We start from the raw sequence: 19,864 nt of genomic DNA, 5'->3' as shown, positions 1-19,864 counted from the left end.
ATTTGAAACAAAACATTTCCAAAGAATAATATTTTATACAACATAATAAAACAGTATAACTGGTAGGTAAGGCGACACCAGTTATCATCTCCCGCGATTGTGGGAATATCAGTGAGCATATCTTGCAGTATCTTCAACATCAGCGACAAAACGTCACACCGTCAACGATCACGGCAACACCCGTATGCATATTTTGCGGTTTGGGCGACACCGATAATCGTCTCTCGCGATCGCGGTAATACTCGTGAGCATATCATGCGGTTTTAGCAACAACGATAATCGTTTCCCGCGATCGTGGCAACAAAAGCGGTAGTGTTTCGGTTAGGCGACGATTCCGATGACTGGGCTCCGGATTCCCGGAGGTTTGGGTGGATTCCTGGAGTTTTCCAGGACATTTCAAGGTAAGATAAAATTCCCGGAGGTTTCCCGGTTTTCCCGAATTTCCCGGAGAGTAGACACCATGATAAACTTAAAATACTCCATGCAATTTAATGAGAAAATAAAGAGGAATATATAAATAAAAAGTGAGAAAGATAAATAAGGGATGAAGTTAAGTTTGTCTAAGACTTGCAAACTTATTCAGCCTAAATCCTCATGTAAGAATGAACACAATGTAACAAAGAGTAATAGACTAAACAGCAGAGGATGATTATGATGTTATCGTTATCGTGAACGTGTGACATGATCAAAATTTTTAGCAAGATCGCATAAGATCAAACGAGATCAGGCGAAATTGATATTGAACCCAAAAATCATTAAGTCTAGGGATTCGGTGATTCCTCAATGCTACTTAAATTGATGGTTTTTAGAAATCAAGAATATTAATCAGCCCATCTCTGGTATCCTAAATAATACCTGTTAGGTTCGGTTTTAGGTATAAAGCACAGAGAAGAAGGAACAGAGGATACGCTCCATGGTTCACTTAAGTTGTGTCTAGCACTAGTGCTGGTGCCGTTTGGGCTCTTCTTTGCTTATCACAAGTACATTTCCGGCACACCAGAGCTGAATGCGCACGGTTGTCCCATAAGCGTGTTTCCTCTGTACCTTACTTCTCTATGGTAAAATAAAATGTATACGCCCTACTTAGTGTACTCTTATTATATTTTACTTGACTAAATCTCTTGTCTTCGTGAAAGGTTTCTATCAATAAGCATGTCTTCCAATGGGTCAAAAAATATGTCACTTACTGTAGTTCTTCTCCCGGTAGCAAGCGTGTCGCAGATTCGTGACATACTCTTCTTCTACAGACGCCTCGAGTCGCCGCAACGAGCCTTGATACTCACTGTGGAAACTCTCCTTCACATAGTATGGGACTTGTAGATTCATCGTGTTACGCATTACTGGGAACTTACTGGAAATTTTAAAATTATTTCACAACTAATAAATATTGATTTAGTCATTTATTTTTAAGTAAAGCCACCAACCTAATTTAAATACCCCCGCCGCAGCAAACCTGCAGACTGAGCAAATTTCAACTTGTCTGATTACATTTTTACTAAAATATTTCCATAAATAAGACACATTTATTCCCAATTCAAATACCAACATTAGATTTAACCAGTGCTTAGGTTTGCTGCTACGGGGAAGGTAAAAAGTGTTTTTTGACCATATGTCAATAGTATACGATGAAATAAATAAATTTGCCAAATTTTATCAACATATATCCATTAACAAGTAAACTACAACAGGTTTTATTTTCTCCATAAGAATAACATGGGAATTTTAAATTACACTTTTTTGAATTATCTCCGTGACCGTTAGGCATAAAACAGCACTTCAATATACTAAATTATTTATTTTTTTAAGCTCTACAAAATGGTTGAGAAAGAAATTGCAAAAATTTTTATTTTTAGGGTTAAAAATGGGAAAAACCTATTTTTACCCCATAAAACCCCCCATAAACCCCTGTTTCCATGGTCCGATTATGCTGGTTCGCGAACTCGTTTGAATAAATGTAGGTTTACACGTTTGTACCAAATTTCATCAAAATCGGGCAATTTTTGCTCGAGTTATCGCGCTAACGGACACATATATTAATATACTTCAGCACAACTGAGACTATATATTACTCTATATTGACTCTATATTGAGTTTTTCTATATATTAATATTCATATATATATATATATATGAATTTGAACGGATGGTGTTTTTGGCCTCTGGGGACCTCAAAACGAAAAAGTAAATCGGTCCCGGGTCTAGGTCTTACCATGAGACCTACGGTAATAGCTTATTCCCTATATGGGAAATTCGCTAAAAGCAGTAAAAATGAACTGATAATAGTAAGCATCAACTAAACAGTATAGTAGGGATGGTCAAGTCTCGAAATTTCGGGAAATTTTCGGGAAATTTTAAATCTCGTTACACAAGACGAGATTTCTTTTTGGCCGAGATTTTTATCGAGACGAGAATTAAAAAAAAAAAAAAAAAAAATTAAAAACGCCTGCAGAAAGTCAATGCAATACCCGCAATACAGGAGCGTGTTGTAGTTGCGTTTCCTTTGCGAAGGCGTTCTTATTTAATTAATTCTATAAATGTAAATATTACTCTAATTATTTTAATAATATTACTTTAATAACATTTGAGAAGTTTTGTTAAGTGTAAGCAGTGTGAGGAATGTTTTATTACTATAAAAAGTCAAAACAAGTAACTATTTTATAAAAATTAATATTGCTTTTATTTTATGATTTATTTTATTTTAGGATAAGTTGAACTATATCCTAACTGATATCACTATGTTTCCTAATCGTAGGCATTTTTAATAAGTTAGGCGTGATTAATAAAAAAATGTTATGCTGATGTTTTTTAATAAAAGATTGAAAATATTTTTGCCTATTATCAATATTTTTGTATTTAAACAGTCATCTAACAATGTTACAAAATCAGGTAAAAATTTTGAACGTGCATTTCCCGTTGTGTATGAGAAGGGAAATCCCGTCTCGATCTCGTCTCGAAATTTTGTGAGAAATAAAAAATCTCGTCTCGTCTCGTCTCGAACTAAAAATTCAATCTCGTCCATCCCTACAGTATAGTAACTGAAGGTGGAACTTAAGTGTTAGTTGTAAAAATTATTTGTTCACATTGTTTTTGACATGTTGAGCCAATCAGATAAAATCGACAACATAACAACACACCAAATATTGAAGCATCCAAACAAAATAACATTTGAAAATTCTCTATAATATTTATCTAAATATGAATACTCCGTGATTACTCACGAGCTGGCAGTTAGACTGTAGACAGGATCAGATATGAACAGTGAACTCATCATGGACAGAATCACAACCAGCATGATCGGCAGCATTTGCAGGAAGATTGTATAGCCGTTGGCCTGCAAAAAATTAAAATGACTTAACACGTTTGATAACGATTGCCACATATATGTGACGCTGCAGTCAGTACTAGGGACAAATGTATACATATTAATATTACACATAGACCCGGGTGTCACTTGGTTAACAGTACAAGCAGACCACGGGCCAGTGATGCAGCAAAGTAAAAAACAGTTTTGCCAACTATCATATGACGTTACTAATCATATCCATGGACCAAGTGACGCACTAGGCGACAGACATCCCTGTAGACCACTGCAGAGAATTCAGGGCTTTCACATAGACCGTTACGAAGATATAAGCTTTTTAATAACATTGGAACACCAACCTCCATTGCGAAGATATAAGCTTTTTAATAACATTGGAACACCAACCCAAACGTGCAATGTCAGTCTTTTTTTAATGTGACCAGACATCGCATATGTGCGTCTCTGGTCCATATGAATGAAAAATGTAGTACTATTGTGGCAGTGGACAAGTTAATTAAGCTCCCATATATTACGTAATGTAACCAACAATATTTAATTAAAAATACTTTTGGCCAAGTGGTCTGAGTCTGTTTTTACTTTTTCCCCCTTTACATAGTAGGCCTACATGAATTTTAATTTAGGCCTAGATGTATCTGTTTTTGTTTGGGTCCCCCGAACCTAAAGAAAAGGGTTTTTGAAGTGGTGTCTGTATGGATGTGAGGATATATTCAGAGCTACAGAGAACCGCCGTTGTCCAATTTCAAAGAAAATCAAAGTCTCTGGGTGTTTTAAATTTTTTTATTTTAGGATATTCAAAAACAGCCAGAACGATTTTGTTTCAAATTTAGTATGTTATGGTTATTCTAACTTTAAACAAAATGGCAAAACCCTCTATTTTTTATTTTTACAAATGCTGTAAAAATTACAGTCAAAAGTTATTAAATAAATAAATAGGTTGCAGATGAGTCAAAGAACACATAAAATCACACACATAATTTACTTAATATTTCGCCTCTTTCAGAGGCTTCTTCAGAAGTAGGCCTAGATGGTAGTTACAAAACAACAGTTTAAATAGGATGACACAGTTTGAATTCAAAATGTCTGACAGGTTGTCCAACTGACACTGCACAAAGCACTAAATACAGGCACATTGCAATATTGTATTTACATATAATATGTACATTGAAAAGCAAATTAGTTTTGTCCATGAAAATAAATACTTAAGAGTTAGCTGTGAGGGTGAGGATATGAGGATATTATCTAATGTTGAGGTTAGGTGGGGTTCTGGAGTTGGTCACAAACTGGTAAGCTAATTCCCATCTTCTGAGCATTGAACTATTGCATTGGTTCTTTGGCAATGATTTTAGAGCTTTTATGGTGAAACAGTCATCAAATAGAAGTTGGTGGGATAAGGCATGTTGTGCAACTGGTTTTTCTTTGCTAGTTTTAACATCATGTCGATGGCCGTTCATGCGTTTTCGGAGAATCTCGGTTGTTAGGCCTATGTACTGGGCTGGACAATGTGAACATTGAAGCTGGTAGATAAGGTTCTCTGAGCTGCAGGTATGATGGCCTTGGATTCTGTAATTTTTATTATGGTATGTGCTGGTAAAAGTTTCTGTAGGATGGTGTATCTGGCAAGATTTACATCGGTTTTCATTGCATGGGTATGAGCCCGGTCTTGGTTTCTCAGATGGTATTTTTGATGGATTTGGGAGTTTTGGGTGGACTAGCATATTCCTCAAATTTGGGGGTTGCCTATAGATTATGGAAGGGGCTCTTGAAAGGAGGTTTTTGGTTTGGCTGGAGGACTCTAGGATTTTGAAACCTGTTTTAAGGAGGTTGTTTAGTTGTTGCAGGCCAGGGTGGTAAGTGGTTATCAAATTTACTTGAAGATGGTTGGTATTTTTCTTTGTAGTTGGACGTGGGTTCTGAGCCGCTTGGATCTGAGATTTTACGAGAGTGCTAGGATAGCCTCGGTTTTCGAAGGCTTTTTGAAGTTGGGTTTGGTATTGTGTACGGTCTTTCGGTTCTGAAATTAGGCGATTTCCCCTTAGGGCAAGACTGTAAGGAAGTGATCTCTTGGTGTTATTCGGATGACAACTAGAAAAATGGAGGTATTGTTGGTGGTTGGTCGGTTTTATGTGGATAGATGTGGTGAGGCTATTGTTCCTTAGATGAATTGTAAGGTCTAAAAAGTTTATGGAAGTCTCAGAGAAATCCCAGGTGAAATTTAGCGGTCCAAAACTGTTGAGGTCTTCCAGGAACTTCCGTAGTGATTCTTCACCGTGGGTCCAAATTATGAAAATATCGTCAATGTATCTAAACCAGCAGATGGGGAGGTGTTCACGGCTAGACAAAAACTTTTCTTCATAATTCCCCATGTAGAGATTAGCATAAGATGGGGCCATTCTTGTACCCATGGCAGTGCCTTTGATCTGTAGGAAGTGTTTGTCCTGAAATTGGAAATAGTTCTTTTCCAGAATGAATTTTATCAGTTGAGTTATAAACGAAGTGGTGGGTAGGGATCCTTTGGGTCTGTTTTGAAGGTAGTTTTCTGTTGCTGTTAGGCCGTGGACATGAGGTATGTTTGTGTAGAGTGAGGTGACATCAATAGTGGCCATGAGAGTGTTAGCGGGGAGTGGTTGTCTGACATTGTTTTATTTATTTATTTTGATTTATTTATTTAATCCAAGCTAAATGCTTTTTCCTAAAAACATAACCTTAAAGTCAAAAGTTATTGCAACTTTTGTGATTTTACCCATAAAACGCCATAGATACTCCCAATGCTTACAAATTGGGGTTGTTGACAAGCTAATGGGAGAAAGTAAGTGTCCGTGTGTGCTGATACCTTTTGAAAGTCTAATAAATAAAATAAGATCATAGATAAAATTACACATTTTAGAACTAGCTACTATAGCCTACTAATTACACAGTAGTATTGCGGGTATATAGAACTTTACTTTAATTAGAAGATTCAGCATGCAATGTTATCAGGCAAAAATTGGTTAATATTTTACCTTTAAGCTTTGACTATTGATACAACAACTTCTGTAAACAATAGTCAATGCTTTAAGGCAATTCTGATCGAGATACAATACTCGGTCAGTTTAACTCTTGCCAGACCTGACTATATTTTATTTGATAAAAATATTTAATTTAGCCATGAGACAGCATTGCTATTCAATTCAATAGAAACAGGTTTTGCAATTATGTAATCAGAACTGTAGTCTTGAAAAAAAAACTTTTTAATTTTTTCCTTTTTAACACGATGACAGGAAATTTAATTCATTTAGCATTATTAAATTAATTAGAAAAAACCGCATGTGGCTCAACCAAGAACACCAATTATTTATACAGGTTGAACAGTTATCACAACCTCATATTTTTCCTAAATTTGTTGGGTCAGATGAATTTAAATTTGTATAACATTAAAACTAAAACTAAAATATATTTTTAAAAAACTGAAAAATGAAAGCACTGCAATGAGCACACAAAAAAAACATGTTTGATAGGGTATTTGTGCATAAATGATGTGGATATTCCTTAACAAAAATTGGAAATTTCAAATCTAAATCAACATTAGTTTATGTATTTACATTTTTATTTAAAACTATTGATATCCATAGCAACATGGTTTTTACTCTATCATTGCCACTGGACAAGTAAGTAAAACTAAAATTGCTCTACAGAGAAAAATAAAAATAGCAAAATGTACTACATGTTAGGAGCTGTTGTGTGAGTATACTATTTAATTCGCTTTGTAGAGTAAGTAATAGTATTTTTATCACCTCCAGATTTCTGGTATGTTGCGTCTGTTTATTTTTTTCCATAGCTATCAGATCTTTTTTCATTGAATAACACGATACCACATCTAACCTCATTATAATCATTACACCACTTCAGGTGTTCCTTAAACACAGTTCAATTTCCTCTTAGACTGGATGATATCGTTTCCAGCAAAAATTCATTCCTCGAGTGGACATTTAACTTTTAGTGGGGAATTTTCTTTCTCAGTATACAAGCCAGCTTTAATTTCCTGCTAACGACTTCAGCCAGAATCTTTTAGTTGTTGTTCAATTTGTTTTCCAGTTCTCTTTTTAGTGCTAGTTTTTTTTCTATATTTCTAGAATAGATTGAAACATTATCCATGCCCTTTTGGCTAGAAGTTTTCATTTCAAGAAATAAATCTCCATACCTTTGTTTAGCTTAGCATAACGGTTTGTATTTATGTAAATAAACAGTTTTAGACATTTAATGTACTAATTTGTTCTCTAAAAATAAGAAGAACACGGTGTGAGGACATGTCTCCTGAGTGTTACTGGCTTTTTGCGCTCACTTTCCTTAAATTTAGTAACAATTGATTATCTATCTATGCCATAAAGCATTTCAGGAAGGAAATGTAACACAAAAGTAGTATGGTCCTTATAACATTGTACCTTTGACTATAAATACAACAACAAAATTGTACCTAGTTGAAAATGACGACCCCCTCATATCAATCAATGACCTTTCAATGATTTAACATTAATGTCGATTTTGAGGATATGGGATTAGATATACAGCTGTATTAATAGGTACAAGTAGACTACGATCTGTTTGACAAATGTAATCAAATATTTTAATAAAGCAACTTTTGCCATCAACTTATTAAAAGCTTAGTAACATTTCCCTAGATATATGGATTTGAATTTATTCATCTGGGATGAACATAAGTTGCTAACAATTCTAATTAAAGAGGATTTTTTCAGGAATCACCCATTCTTGGCAACATGTATGGTGTTTTACAGTCTCTGTGCAACTTTTGCAATCCATTATGGTCAAGATGATGAAAATGAATCTGATCAGTGCAGCAATGAAGACACAGAAAGTCTTAGAAGCAGTTGTTCATCGAGTTCTATTTCTGAATATTCTGAATCTGAATCCAACACCAACGCTGAGTGTTCATCTATTGGGAGTGTTGGTTCTAATGCAACCATTTCTAGTGGAGAGTTTCCTGAAGATTGGTCCAGTGACTGAATTCCTACAAAATCATTGTTTATATTCCAATAAAAAATGTCCAATAAAAAACCAAACCATGTAAAACCATAAAAATTGACAATAAAGAATAAACGATAAAAAAATCCAAATTGAATACAGGGTGACTGTTCTGTTGTTTGTGGGTGTGAAACCAGATATTTTCAAACGGATAGTATATGTGACAGAGCTATTGTAGCAATGGGGGAGAGGTGTCTTTCTTTGCTAAATTCCTATGGCATTAAGTCATTTTTAGTTGCCATAGGTGATAATGCGGTACATCTCTGCATGTTTGCCTATGATGCCTATTTGCAAAAGATGAACCTACCACAGCGCAGCGATTTTTTCTCAGTTCAATTTCCTCTTAGACGACATGATATCGTTTCCAGCAAAAATACAATCGCCTTAGGTGGATTGAGAATTTTAGAATAATGGGATCTAAATGAGAAAGAAGCCGTTTTTTTTGTTTTTTTTTTTTGCTGCAGAATGTTGAAACGGTTTGGCAAGCTTTGGTTCATAAGCGGTTCTTATGCTAAAGCACTTTTTGAGGTCACAGGTGAAATAACAACGTTCGATAAACAATACCTATTTTCCTACTCTACGATTTTATCATTTTCTTACTGTTCATTTTTTCCTAGCTGTTTATTTTCAGCTACATCCATCGTCACGGATGACGACTGGTCAGGATTCAATTGGCGTAGGGTGTACTATGTTTCTATGAAGGGTCGCTACCCGTTTCAGTGGTATTCTGTAATACAGGGTGTCTAGTTTATTTCCATTGTAAAATTCAAGACTAATTCCAGACTTTTCAAGACTAATTCCAGATTTTTCAAGACTAGTTTTTTCAACAATTAGTGGGCGTTGATAAAAAAAATGTATCGATTTTCGATTCTTGATACCGATACCAATTTTTATAGCTTAACCAAATTTTCTAAATAATACTACACCAACCCCTGTCTTTTTCATAAAGTAGTATTATGATAATGTGGAATTTTCAAGTAAAGAAATAATGCAGCAATGAAAAATTCTAACTAGCAAATTTGGTTGTTTTTTTTATCATGAAATCTTCCGCGTACCGTACGTTTAGACATCATCATTGACTGCGGCGGTTACAGAAACGTGATCGTCATCGTCCGCGATTGGGGCAAAATCATCATGAAAATTTTCCGCGGCTGTTTAGACATCACCGTCATCTCCAGCGGTCATGGAAACGTCATCGTCGACGTTCGCAATCACGGCAAAATCATGAACATTTCCCGCGGCCGTGTAGACATCATCATCGTCTCCCGTGGTCACAGAAACGTCATCGTCATCTCCCGCGGTCACAGAAACGTCATCGTCATCTCCCGCGGTCACGGAAACGTCATCGTCGTCGTCCGGGATCGCGGCAAAATCATGAACATTTCCCGCGGCTGTTTAGACATCACCGTCATCACCCGCGGTCACGGAAACGTTATCGTTGTCGTCCGCGATCACGGCAAAATCATGAACATTTCCCGCGGCCGTGTAGACATCATCGTCGTCTCCCGCAGTTACGGAAACGTCATCGTCATTTCCCGCGGCCGTGTAGACATCATCGTCATTTCACGCGGCCGTGTACACATCATCGTCGTCTCCCGCGGTCACGGAAACGTCATCGTCATATCCCGCGGTCACGGAAACGTCATTGTCGTCGTCCGGGATCGCGGCAAAATCATGAACATTTTCCGCGGCTGTTTAGACATCACCGTCATCACCCGCGGTCACGGAAACGTTATCGTCATCTCCCGCGGTCACGGAAACGTCATCGTCGTCGTCCGGGATCGCGGCAAAATCATGAACATTTCCCGCGGCTATTTAAACAACACCGTCATCTACTGCGGTCACGGAAACGTTATCGTCGTCCTCCGCGATCTTGGAAAAATCATGAGAACATTTCCCTTGCCCGTGTAAACATCAACGTCATCTCCCGCGGTCACGGAAACGTCATCGTCATCTCCTGCGGTCACGGAAACGTCATCGTCGTCTCCCGCGGCCACGGAAACGTCATCGTCGTCTCCCGCTGTCACAGAAACGTCATCGTCATCTCTCGTGGTCACGGAAACGTTATCGTCGTCTCCCGCGGTCACGGTAATTTTATCGTCGTCCCCAGCGGTCACGGGAAGGTCATCGTCGTCTCCCGCGGTTTTGGAAACGTCATCGTCGTCGTCCACTATCGCGGCAAAATCGTGAACATTTCCCGATGCCGTGTAGACATCATCATCATTGGCTTTCGCGGTTTATGTAAACGCAAGACGACGATCGAGGCAAAATCATGAAAATTCCCGACTTTGAAATCAAATTTAAGACTAAATCCCGACTTTTCAAGACCATTTTGAAATTCAATACTAATTCCCGACTTTCCCGATTTTCCCGACTACTAGACACCCTGGTAATAACATGGTCGCCAGATGTAAGCGTGTGTGAATTCTGTCTTTGGGGTCTTTACAAATTTTGTGTATACAACTCAAAACTCCGAACCCTTCTTGATCTAGTGGAATGGTCTCAATTATAGAGATTGATTTACATAACTTATCAAAAGTGAATTTAATTTCAATCCACAAGGTCTTTTGGATTGTATTTACTCTGTTGAGAACCAAGAGGATAGTTGGTACTCAGTCTCACCTCTCTCTGCTGTTGAGGATGAGGTTCTTGTCGTCTCCATTGGTTGCCCCGTCTCACATACACATTGTTGGAACTTGCGAAACCTCCACCGAAGAACATGTTGAAAAGTTCCTCAGCTGTCACATCGGCTGAAAAACAAACCTTTTTACAGATATCAAATCAATATATTATGGCCTGTGACTATTTCTGCCAACAAAGAAAGCAATACTGTTAAAACTCTTCAAGTAGCTATTCTTTAAAAAGCTTTACCTTACTTATGGCAACAGAATCAAACAATCATTTGTTCTATCTTACGCTTGAAAATGAAAAATGTTGTACAGGGAGCGGCAGAAATATCTGACGGTTTTCTAGCGAGTACAGTCCGGCAGCCGAGTGGAGGGGGGTAGTGGGGAGCGGCTCATTCTCAAGGCAAAGTGACCCCATTTCAGTCGCCACGGAGCAGTGGACCGGTATACATCGCGCGTTTGTTGTTGAGGCGTATTTTAAAAGTGGCGATTCTGTTGTTGATACGCAACGTAAGTTTTGTAGGCATTTTAATGTGGCTTGTGGGGAACCTATCCCATCCCGAAACACCATCAAATTGTGGGTGGATGCCTTTAGATCCACAGGATCAACTGCAAAACGTAGGCCTACAGGCCGTCCAAGGTCAGTGAGGACACCGGAGAACGTGGAGCGAGTGCGACAAGCTGTGCTAACGAGCCCGCATCGCCCGATGCGTAGACAAGCTGCTGCTCTTGCCATGTCTGATCGCTCTATTCGACGAATTTTGCAGTCAGACCTTCACTTTCCTCCATATAAAATAGCAATCGTCCAAAAACATCAGCCACACGACCACGCTAATCGTCAAACATTTTCAGAGCAAATGATTGATTTGATGGATGACGAAAAAATTCTTGTAATGAGTGATGAGGCCCATTTTCACCTAGATAGCTATGTAAACAAACAGAATTTTAGGTATTGGTCGAATAGTTGATCTAAAGGTATCCACCCAAAATTTGATGGTGTTTCGGGATGGGATAGGTTCCCCACGAGCCACATTAAAATGCCTACGAAACTTACATTGCGGTTGCGTATCAACAACAGAATCGCCACTTTTAAAACACCCCTCAACGACAAACGCGCAATGTATACCGGTCCACTGCTCCATGGCGACTGAAATGGGGTCACTTGGCCTTGAGAATGAGCCGCTCCCCACTACCCCCCTCCACTCGGCTGCCGGACTGTACTCGCTTGAAAACCCTCAGATATTTCTGCCGCTCCCTGTATATTAGAGAACAAAATTGATTCTGCTTTGCAATATAATGTATACTGAGTGAACGTAATAGACATCTCATCTATATTTGACAGAAATCCTTCATTTAAATCAGCAGATTTTCTTAATGGCTCAACTCAACTACATGTCATGTTTATACATATCATGTGTTTATCCTAAAACAGCTTAAACTCTAACATGGAAATGTAATGTCTAGTTCTATCTAACCATAGTCAAAAGTTAGAGCCAACACACTTAAGACATTGTAGCAATCCATTTTTACAGTGCAAAATTTCCAATTTTTATACTCCCGCCTTCACACTCTAGGACACTGGCCCTCGCCATTATTGTTTTACACATTACTTCACATTAGGCCTAGAGGGGTTGCGGCATTATCACATGGATAAAAGCCATTAGTAATAGGTAGGAATTGAACCCGGGACCTCAGGGACTCAAGCCCTGCGCTCTACCACAAGACGAGCTTATTCCCCATTAAAAGACTCATTTAGGTAGTGAAGCTCTAAGAGCCATTAGGTAGTCCTTATCCTTATAAATATACCCTCGATGAAATCCTTAACCTAATCTTTGACTATTGAAGATATTCCATCCCCATGTTATAGTTGTCACCAGTTTTTAAATCAAAATAGTCATAGTTGTTGTGAGCCATCAACAGATTTACTGATATAAATTAAGTTACCGACTTCTGTAGAATACATGAACTATTTTTTACCAAATCAAACTGATAAAACTTTTTGTGAGCCATAGCAACTGTCATGATACCAACTGGAATTTTAGTAACAATCCCATTCTGTGACTGGCTCATACAACTAAGTTTTTTTTTTATAAGAAATTGGCGACAGCTGGTAGTAATAGTCAATGTCCTTATCCTCTATAATCACCCTCAAATCCTCTGGTGTAGTTGTATTCGTGATGTGTACGATTGCGATGGGTAGGGTGCCTCTCCTCCTCTGCCCCGTACATGTCGTACTGCTTACGCTTCTCAGCATCCGTCAATACGGCCACAGCGTTACCAATGGCTGCAACAAAATGTTACATATCAATTTAAACTCTCACTTGAAGGTATATTTGCTGAAGAGTTGTGAACCATAAAACTAGTCATACTGAGTAAAACTATAGTTCGGCCGCTTAGAAAGCGACCTCCTCCAGCATTGGTTTAGCATTAGCGCGCAGGTCGTTTTCTAAGCGGCCGAACTATAGTAACATATTACCGTAGGTTAGAGAATTTCCCTAATAAACAGTTCCTTAAATGTATTGTTTTGTTTATTAGTGGAAACCAATTTAAAATATTTACGTTATGAGCTAGACGACAAAGGATACATAGGGATCATACAGGAGTGGCATGCATATAAAAATATACCCTAGTGAAACATATGAATACAAACAATAATATTAACTGTTTAGGTGAGTCGGTGGCTCAGTTGGTAGCACCTCAGACTTTGGGCCTAAGTCAGCGATGTCTTGGGTTCGGATCATGGTACCTGTGATTTACTTTTATCAGTAAATTTCACCCTTGTACTGAATCCGCGCACCCTTGCTTTGCTGGATACGTTCCACGCATAGGGTTCTGTGGCCCATGGGGGCAGGTAAATGCAAGGTTAAGAGGCCAAAAACCTCTTTCACAAAAACAGTAACTTACATCAATTAGGATTTTTGTTTGTTTCAGATACACTTGAGTACAATTTGCAACATTTTTATGTCATAGAAGTACAAGATAACTGGTCAAAGTGGTGGACCCTCGATTTAAGTATACAAAAACCGGATAATATGAAGATAGCCAACTGTTAAACCAGTAAATATGGTCACACAAATTCCAATCATATGGATAAACACAAGAAATTAATTAAATAAAAATATCTTAGAAGAGAAGCAAAACAGAAGACAGAAGACCTACAAGAAATACAAACAAAATATTTGATATTGTAGACATATTTATGCTATGCTGAAACAATTAATATATTGTAACATAACCTAATAAATTTTTTTAATTTATTTTCTAAATTTTTTCTCCCCATTCAAACATTTGAAACTCATTCGTACTGTTATAGTTGAAAGATTCGTCTGAACTTCTTTCATGGAATGCTTCATTGCTACTGGATACAAGGTAAATTAGGTTTCAACAAAATAGTACATTTTTTAACCAAGAACTATTGAATGGTTGAACGAACACTCACCTTTAAATGCCTCAGCAGCCCCAGGTGCCTTGTTTTTGTCCGGGTGCAACTGCAGTGCAAGTTTCTTGTATGCTTTTTTGACGTCGCTGTCCGTTGCATCCTTCTCCACCCCAAGGATCTCATAGTAGTCCTTGCATTTCTTTATCCTGTCAAAGTTAAACATTTTTGAGAAGAGAGCAAACCTCCATCAAAAAAACTGTGTATGAATGAATTTACACTGCCAAATTAATTTCCTTGTTTTGGGTCAACAATTCTCTCACTGGCTAACATTGGGTCTGAAGATATATCTCTAACCAACTCAAACCTTCCCCAGTTTAAATTGCTGTTAGTGACGGTGAAATATTCTATTAATATTTGTATAGTGTACAGTTTTGTGTTTCTTGTACCAGATTTGGACTCTTTCCCGTTCAGGTAAGCCTGCTATCATCACAAAAATCCTAAAAGTATAGGCCTATTGACAATTAGAAAAAGTTGGATAGTTCTCAGGTGGAACTAAATATTAATGATGGCATTATATCGGTTTAAATATCCCATTTGCTGATGTTTAAAATTACTAAAGTTTTATACATCAGCAATCCTCTCCCTAAATTCTGTTCTAGGCTATCCAGAAGCGGAATGATGAGTTAAAACATTTATAAAGTTCATAGAACTTTTCTCCTCTACAAAATAATCAATGTTGTTGAACCGTAAAACGTTCACAGCTTACCTCTGTACAGCTTCAAGCTGCTCCTTTGTGAAATCGGCACTTGATGAAGGCTCTTCTTTCTTTGGTGCTGCAAAAAACATTTAAATACAATTTTTTGGAAAAATATCAGAATTGAGAATAGTTTTATTCTTATTTTTATTCTTCACCTACACCTTCTTATGACAAACTAGGCTATCTCGGTACCTGTAGCCGGCAGTAGATTGAACATGGAGTAACCCGCCTCTCTCTCTATTATTTGCACTGTTAGTAAGATCGTCAGCTGTTCCTGCCGTGATATGTTTTGAAGAAAGAGTGGAATTATTCAATTTGTTTAATTTTCATTGAGGATATGATCCGTATTTTTTGCCCTTAAGATTTGGAAGTGCTTTTTTCCCAATAATGTTAAATTTAGAACTGCATGAAATGCCAATGAAGCCTATATTTAACTCAAACCTAAGAGAAATTCAACTTTTTATCCGACCATACAACACTACATCCTAGAGGTTCAAAATATCCATTTGAGCAACGGATAAGTAAGAGCTGTAAAAATGAGTATTTGTAATTAAATCAAAACGCTGGGCGGCTTTTGATGATTGAATCATGTTGAATATGACATTACCAACGAATTTACAGATCTATGATAAACATGCAAGTTAGCAGGTAATTATACAGATTTTTTTTTATTTTTAAATTGATTATTAATTACCGCTGCTTAAAGAATTCAAATTCTTTACCTGTAAATCGCTTTCGAGGAGCAGATTCTTCTGCGTGGGGACTTGACTTTCTCCTTGAAGCATTGTTTAGCTGCTGAAGACGTTCAAGAAGTTCTGAAAGATAATTACTTAGTAAGTTAATTTCTAAACAATAAATCCATATACATTGTTTATTTATTTGTTGTCTAGTAAAAACTACATTTGTAGGCTGGACTTATTATCTTCCACCATTTCAAAACTATTTACTTTTCATTGCTTACCTATTCATAATAAGTTGTATAACCCTATTTCAAAATAAAATAAGCCTATAACCCAAATCTCATAATACACTGACACTATACTTTTAACTAGCCTATTAGGTTAGATACCCTGCTTTAGCCTATACTATCTACAGCACAGAAAAGTCTCTGTGTCTACAGTTCTCGAAAGCATTCTTATTGGATGGTATTCAGGCTATTTTTATTGAAAATTTAATTACAGAAGTCTACCTAGGTTGGATGTGTTAACTCATCGTTTATGTTCGAGTAGACCAATATATTTTTATGATAATTTTGATTTAAAAGGAATTATTTACATTTTAAAGATCTTATTTGATTAGGATAGTGTTGTTTTTTTTATAAGTTGATTCTTTCAAATTTAACAGTGAAGTAAATTAAAAACTAACATTTTTCATTTATAGTAGGCCATTTTTTTATATAGTAGGTATTTTTCGGGTAGTAGGCCTATGACCTAATAAAATAATATAGATTTTTAACTATAGGCCTATAAGACTACTAAGTAAGCAGAACAAGAACCATGGGTAATTAATTTTGGTAGACATTTATGAAAAATAAGTTGGTTATAGTAGTGATTGATTAAGCCTGATTGCTCATAAAACAGTTCAACGTTTTCTGTTTTTCTTTCCTTTTTTATTATTTTCCTCATTTAATTTAGTAATAGCCCAAATACCCTGCATCTACGTCATTATACAAGCTGTGTAAATCACACGACACACACGTTTCTGACTGAAGCCTTACGAATGTCTATTAGTCAATCTCATCAAGACTCTATTTTTACACAACAGATCTACTTATAGAAGGCCTAATTTATAGTTTACCTGTTATGTTATTCTTCTTTAAGATATGTAGCCTGATTTAGGTCTACTAAGTAGGCTACCTGGTTTGAACTTAAACATTGACTTTTTAAAGAGATAGGCTATGCCAATGATTTAAAACTAGTCAAATTAGAATTACAGATAAGACACAGTCCACATAATCACCTGATAAAAAAAAATCAAAACTTAAAACATAGGCCTACATTTTTTACTACAGTAATTTTGAAATGATGAACTGCCATGCTCAATAAAGTGAATTCAGAAGGGTCTCTTCCGAACCCAGAAAAAATTCAATAGCAACAAACGGACAAACACAAGGCCAGGTAGACGATACGAGACTGCAGAATATTAAACTATTTTTACCCTGCTTTCAGGTTGCAGTTTTCTATCTGCCTGGGGCATCTTAATGTAGTCATAAGAGTAATCAGTACCGGTATTCGCGGCAATATCTTTACATTCTCCCACAGTCGCGAAGACAGTGTCATTGTCTCTCGTGATCACAGCAAATTTTAGATGTTCTTCAGCGATTTAAAAAATATCATCATCACATTTCTATGACCCCAGCAAGAAGTTATATCTCGTCATTCCCCACAATCCCAAAGACATCAACATCGCCTCTCGTGATCGTGGCAATATCTAGACGTGCCCTTGAGGATGCCATAAGGATCTTAACATTCTCCCTTTCCTCCGCAGTGCAGACGTCACTACCGTCTCCCGTGATCCCGACAATATTGACATTAACTCCCTTGGTCGTGATGACATCATCACCGCCTCACGTGATCTTGGCAATCTCGTTGTTTTCCCATCGTCCCAAGAACATCACCATCGTCTTTCGTGATCGTGGCAATATCACCGCCTATATTTAAATGGACAGTGTCTTCGGGGACGAAATGATACACCATTATTATTTTTTACTTACCTATTAATTACTTCTAATTACTTCCCAAGATGATCAACAACTACTGGTGGTGATACGACCAACAAAGTGCTACCTGTCTGTTACATAATAGACTTCCCATGGGTAATGTAAAAATCTGAAGCCAAATAGGTGGTGCAATCTGTTGAGATGGTCTACTAACTAATAACAATATTCTGTGTTTAACTGATGAATCCATCAGCTGTTTGCTATGATACTGCATTGATTTTATTTAATTAATATTTAACCCAAAACACTAAATTAAGTACCCTCTGGTGAGATGGTCCTGAACTTTATCTATTTATTTTTTTTATTTTTTGGCTTCAAATTTTTACATTAGGTCTAGGCCTACATACATAGAAAGTCCATTCTATATAGTAAATGCCTGTACTCATGCAGCCAAACGGACAGCCATGAAAAAGGCTGATTAAATTATGACGGATGTGGAAGCGGCTTTGAACACATTAAATTAAATTTTTAGACTTAGGCTATCTGAGATGCAAGATGATGAGCATGCAAAAAAGATTAGAGACATAGAGGAGTGTGAAGAAACTGGGACATTTAGTGTCCAGGACCTCACTTGTCAAGCTCGGCTAAGTTATTTGGTAAAAACATGTACAGCTAACTAATGTAATGTAGGGTAGGCAGGCCTGCCCTACATAATGTTTAAGTAATGGAACATAGTAAATAGCCTATCTGTTGGCTCAAACAACCGAATGAAAATATTTATTATTCGATAGTTTCATTTGTTTTATCGTTTGGTTAATTACATTAACCTTACTAAACTAACCAATCGATATATCAAATAATTAATATCGATCAATATTTTTATTCTGTTGTTTGTGCCAACAGATACGGAAGTTTACCCGGCTTACTTACTTAAGAGTCTGTAGCCTTAAATAACACAATCCTACTCAACTCACTAAGCGGGTATAAGTTATAGGCCTATGGCTGGATTAGACCCATAAAATTAGTAGACCCAGGCCTAGTAACAGCCTAAAGCTGTAGTTTTGTTGTAAATATTGACTTAGAAAGCACACAGACTATAGAACAGTGATTAAAAGACTTAAATGCAAGACATTTTACATGAGTGTTTTAAGTCAAAGGTCTAGTCTAGGCTAGGCCCTATATCATAGGATACCTTAGTTGGCATTGACTTCTAGACTAAGTTAGGCCTAAGTATTTTGAAAAGTATGTAGGGATATTTACCTTTAGCTTTAGGGGTGGAGTACAACTTTTCCGCTTTGAGCAGAAACTTTTCAGCTTTCTCACGACTGCCATCCAAGATGCATTTTTCTGCTATCTCTATACACCTTTCAGCTTCGTCTTTGTTTACTTCCATTGCAGGCAGAGAAACAAGATGATTTAATAAGTAACGCTCCTGATAACGGAGCAAAATTGAGTAGCTGTACAACGATATCTATACCATGCACGTTCCTAATTTTCTTACAAAACTCGAAAAGAAAACTACCCACTATAAAGTAATAAATATTTAATAGGTAACAAACCAAACCAATACGACGTAACTTTCCTGCAGGATGTGACAGACGAAACGAAATGGTTCTCTCAAAGAGAATCATATGATGCAAGAGCTTTTTTTTTAAGGTTTCAGTTTGTATCGCACAGCCAGAGCCAACAGTGGTTAGGCAATTTCCCTGGAAATAGGGATCGTTGATTTTTACTCAATTTCCTTATAGCTACATAAAGTAAGCTTATAAAGTAAGGATACCTTACCAGGATTTATTTGGGTTGCCTACATGTTTAGAAATTCTAGTCAAAACGACATACGAGACAAAAGTAGTTTTAAAATACCCTGCCACAGCAAACCTGCAGACTAAGCGAATTTCCATTTGCCTGATTGGATTTACACTAAAATGTTTCCTTAAAAATATCACATTCATTACATATTTAAATATAATTAGTTTACCGAGGTTTGCTGCAACAGGGAGGGTAAAAGTGTTTTTTTAATGTTAACATTTAGTAAGAAATTCCACAAATTTCCTGAAGATTCCACCTTGTACAATAGGGAAAAGAACATTGAGCGATTGAGGGCA

The 19,864-nt window shown here is 37.0% G+C and overlaps 1 protein-coding gene across 5 annotated transcripts in view; it reads right to left on the bottom strand.

The window, feature by feature from the left end:
• LOC128996256 (dnaJ homolog subfamily B member 14) overlaps positions 1-19,361 on the bottom strand; it is a 32,550-nt gene extending 13,189 nt beyond the window's left edge. For all 5 annotated transcript variants that reach the window (XM_054421450.1, XM_054421451.1, XM_054421452.1 and 2 more), the window contains exons 1-8: positions 19,020-19,361; positions 15,823-15,915; positions 15,110-15,176; positions 14,404-14,549; positions 13,111-13,248; positions 10,960-11,087; positions 3,218-3,330; positions 1,188-1,351 (exon numbers count right to left, since the gene is read on the bottom strand). In XM_054421450.1, coding sequence (XP_054277425.1) covers positions 1,188-1,351; positions 3,218-3,330; positions 10,960-11,087; positions 13,111-13,248; positions 14,404-14,549; positions 15,110-15,176; positions 15,823-15,915; positions 19,020-19,152 — 982 coding nt within the window. In that variant the 5' untranslated portion in view covers positions 19,153-19,361. The remainder of the gene's footprint in view (positions 1-1,187; positions 1,352-3,217; positions 3,331-10,959; positions 11,088-13,110; positions 13,249-14,403; positions 14,550-15,109; positions 15,177-15,822; positions 15,916-19,019) is intronic.
• Positions 19,362-19,864: the final 503 nt, after the last annotated feature.

Source organism: Macrosteles quadrilineatus, unplaced genomic scaffold (assembly GCF_028750875.1).
Source record: "Macrosteles quadrilineatus isolate MER2022 unplaced genomic scaffold, UCM_ALF_1.0 Scaffold_6__1_contigs__length_79288215, whole genome shotgun sequence".
NCBI classification, from domain to species: domain Eukaryota; kingdom Metazoa; phylum Arthropoda; class Insecta; order Hemiptera; family Cicadellidae; genus Macrosteles; species Macrosteles quadrilineatus.
The sequence above is the reverse complement of the archived record's forward strand: the minus strand, read 5'-3'. Positions and strand labels throughout refer to the sequence as shown.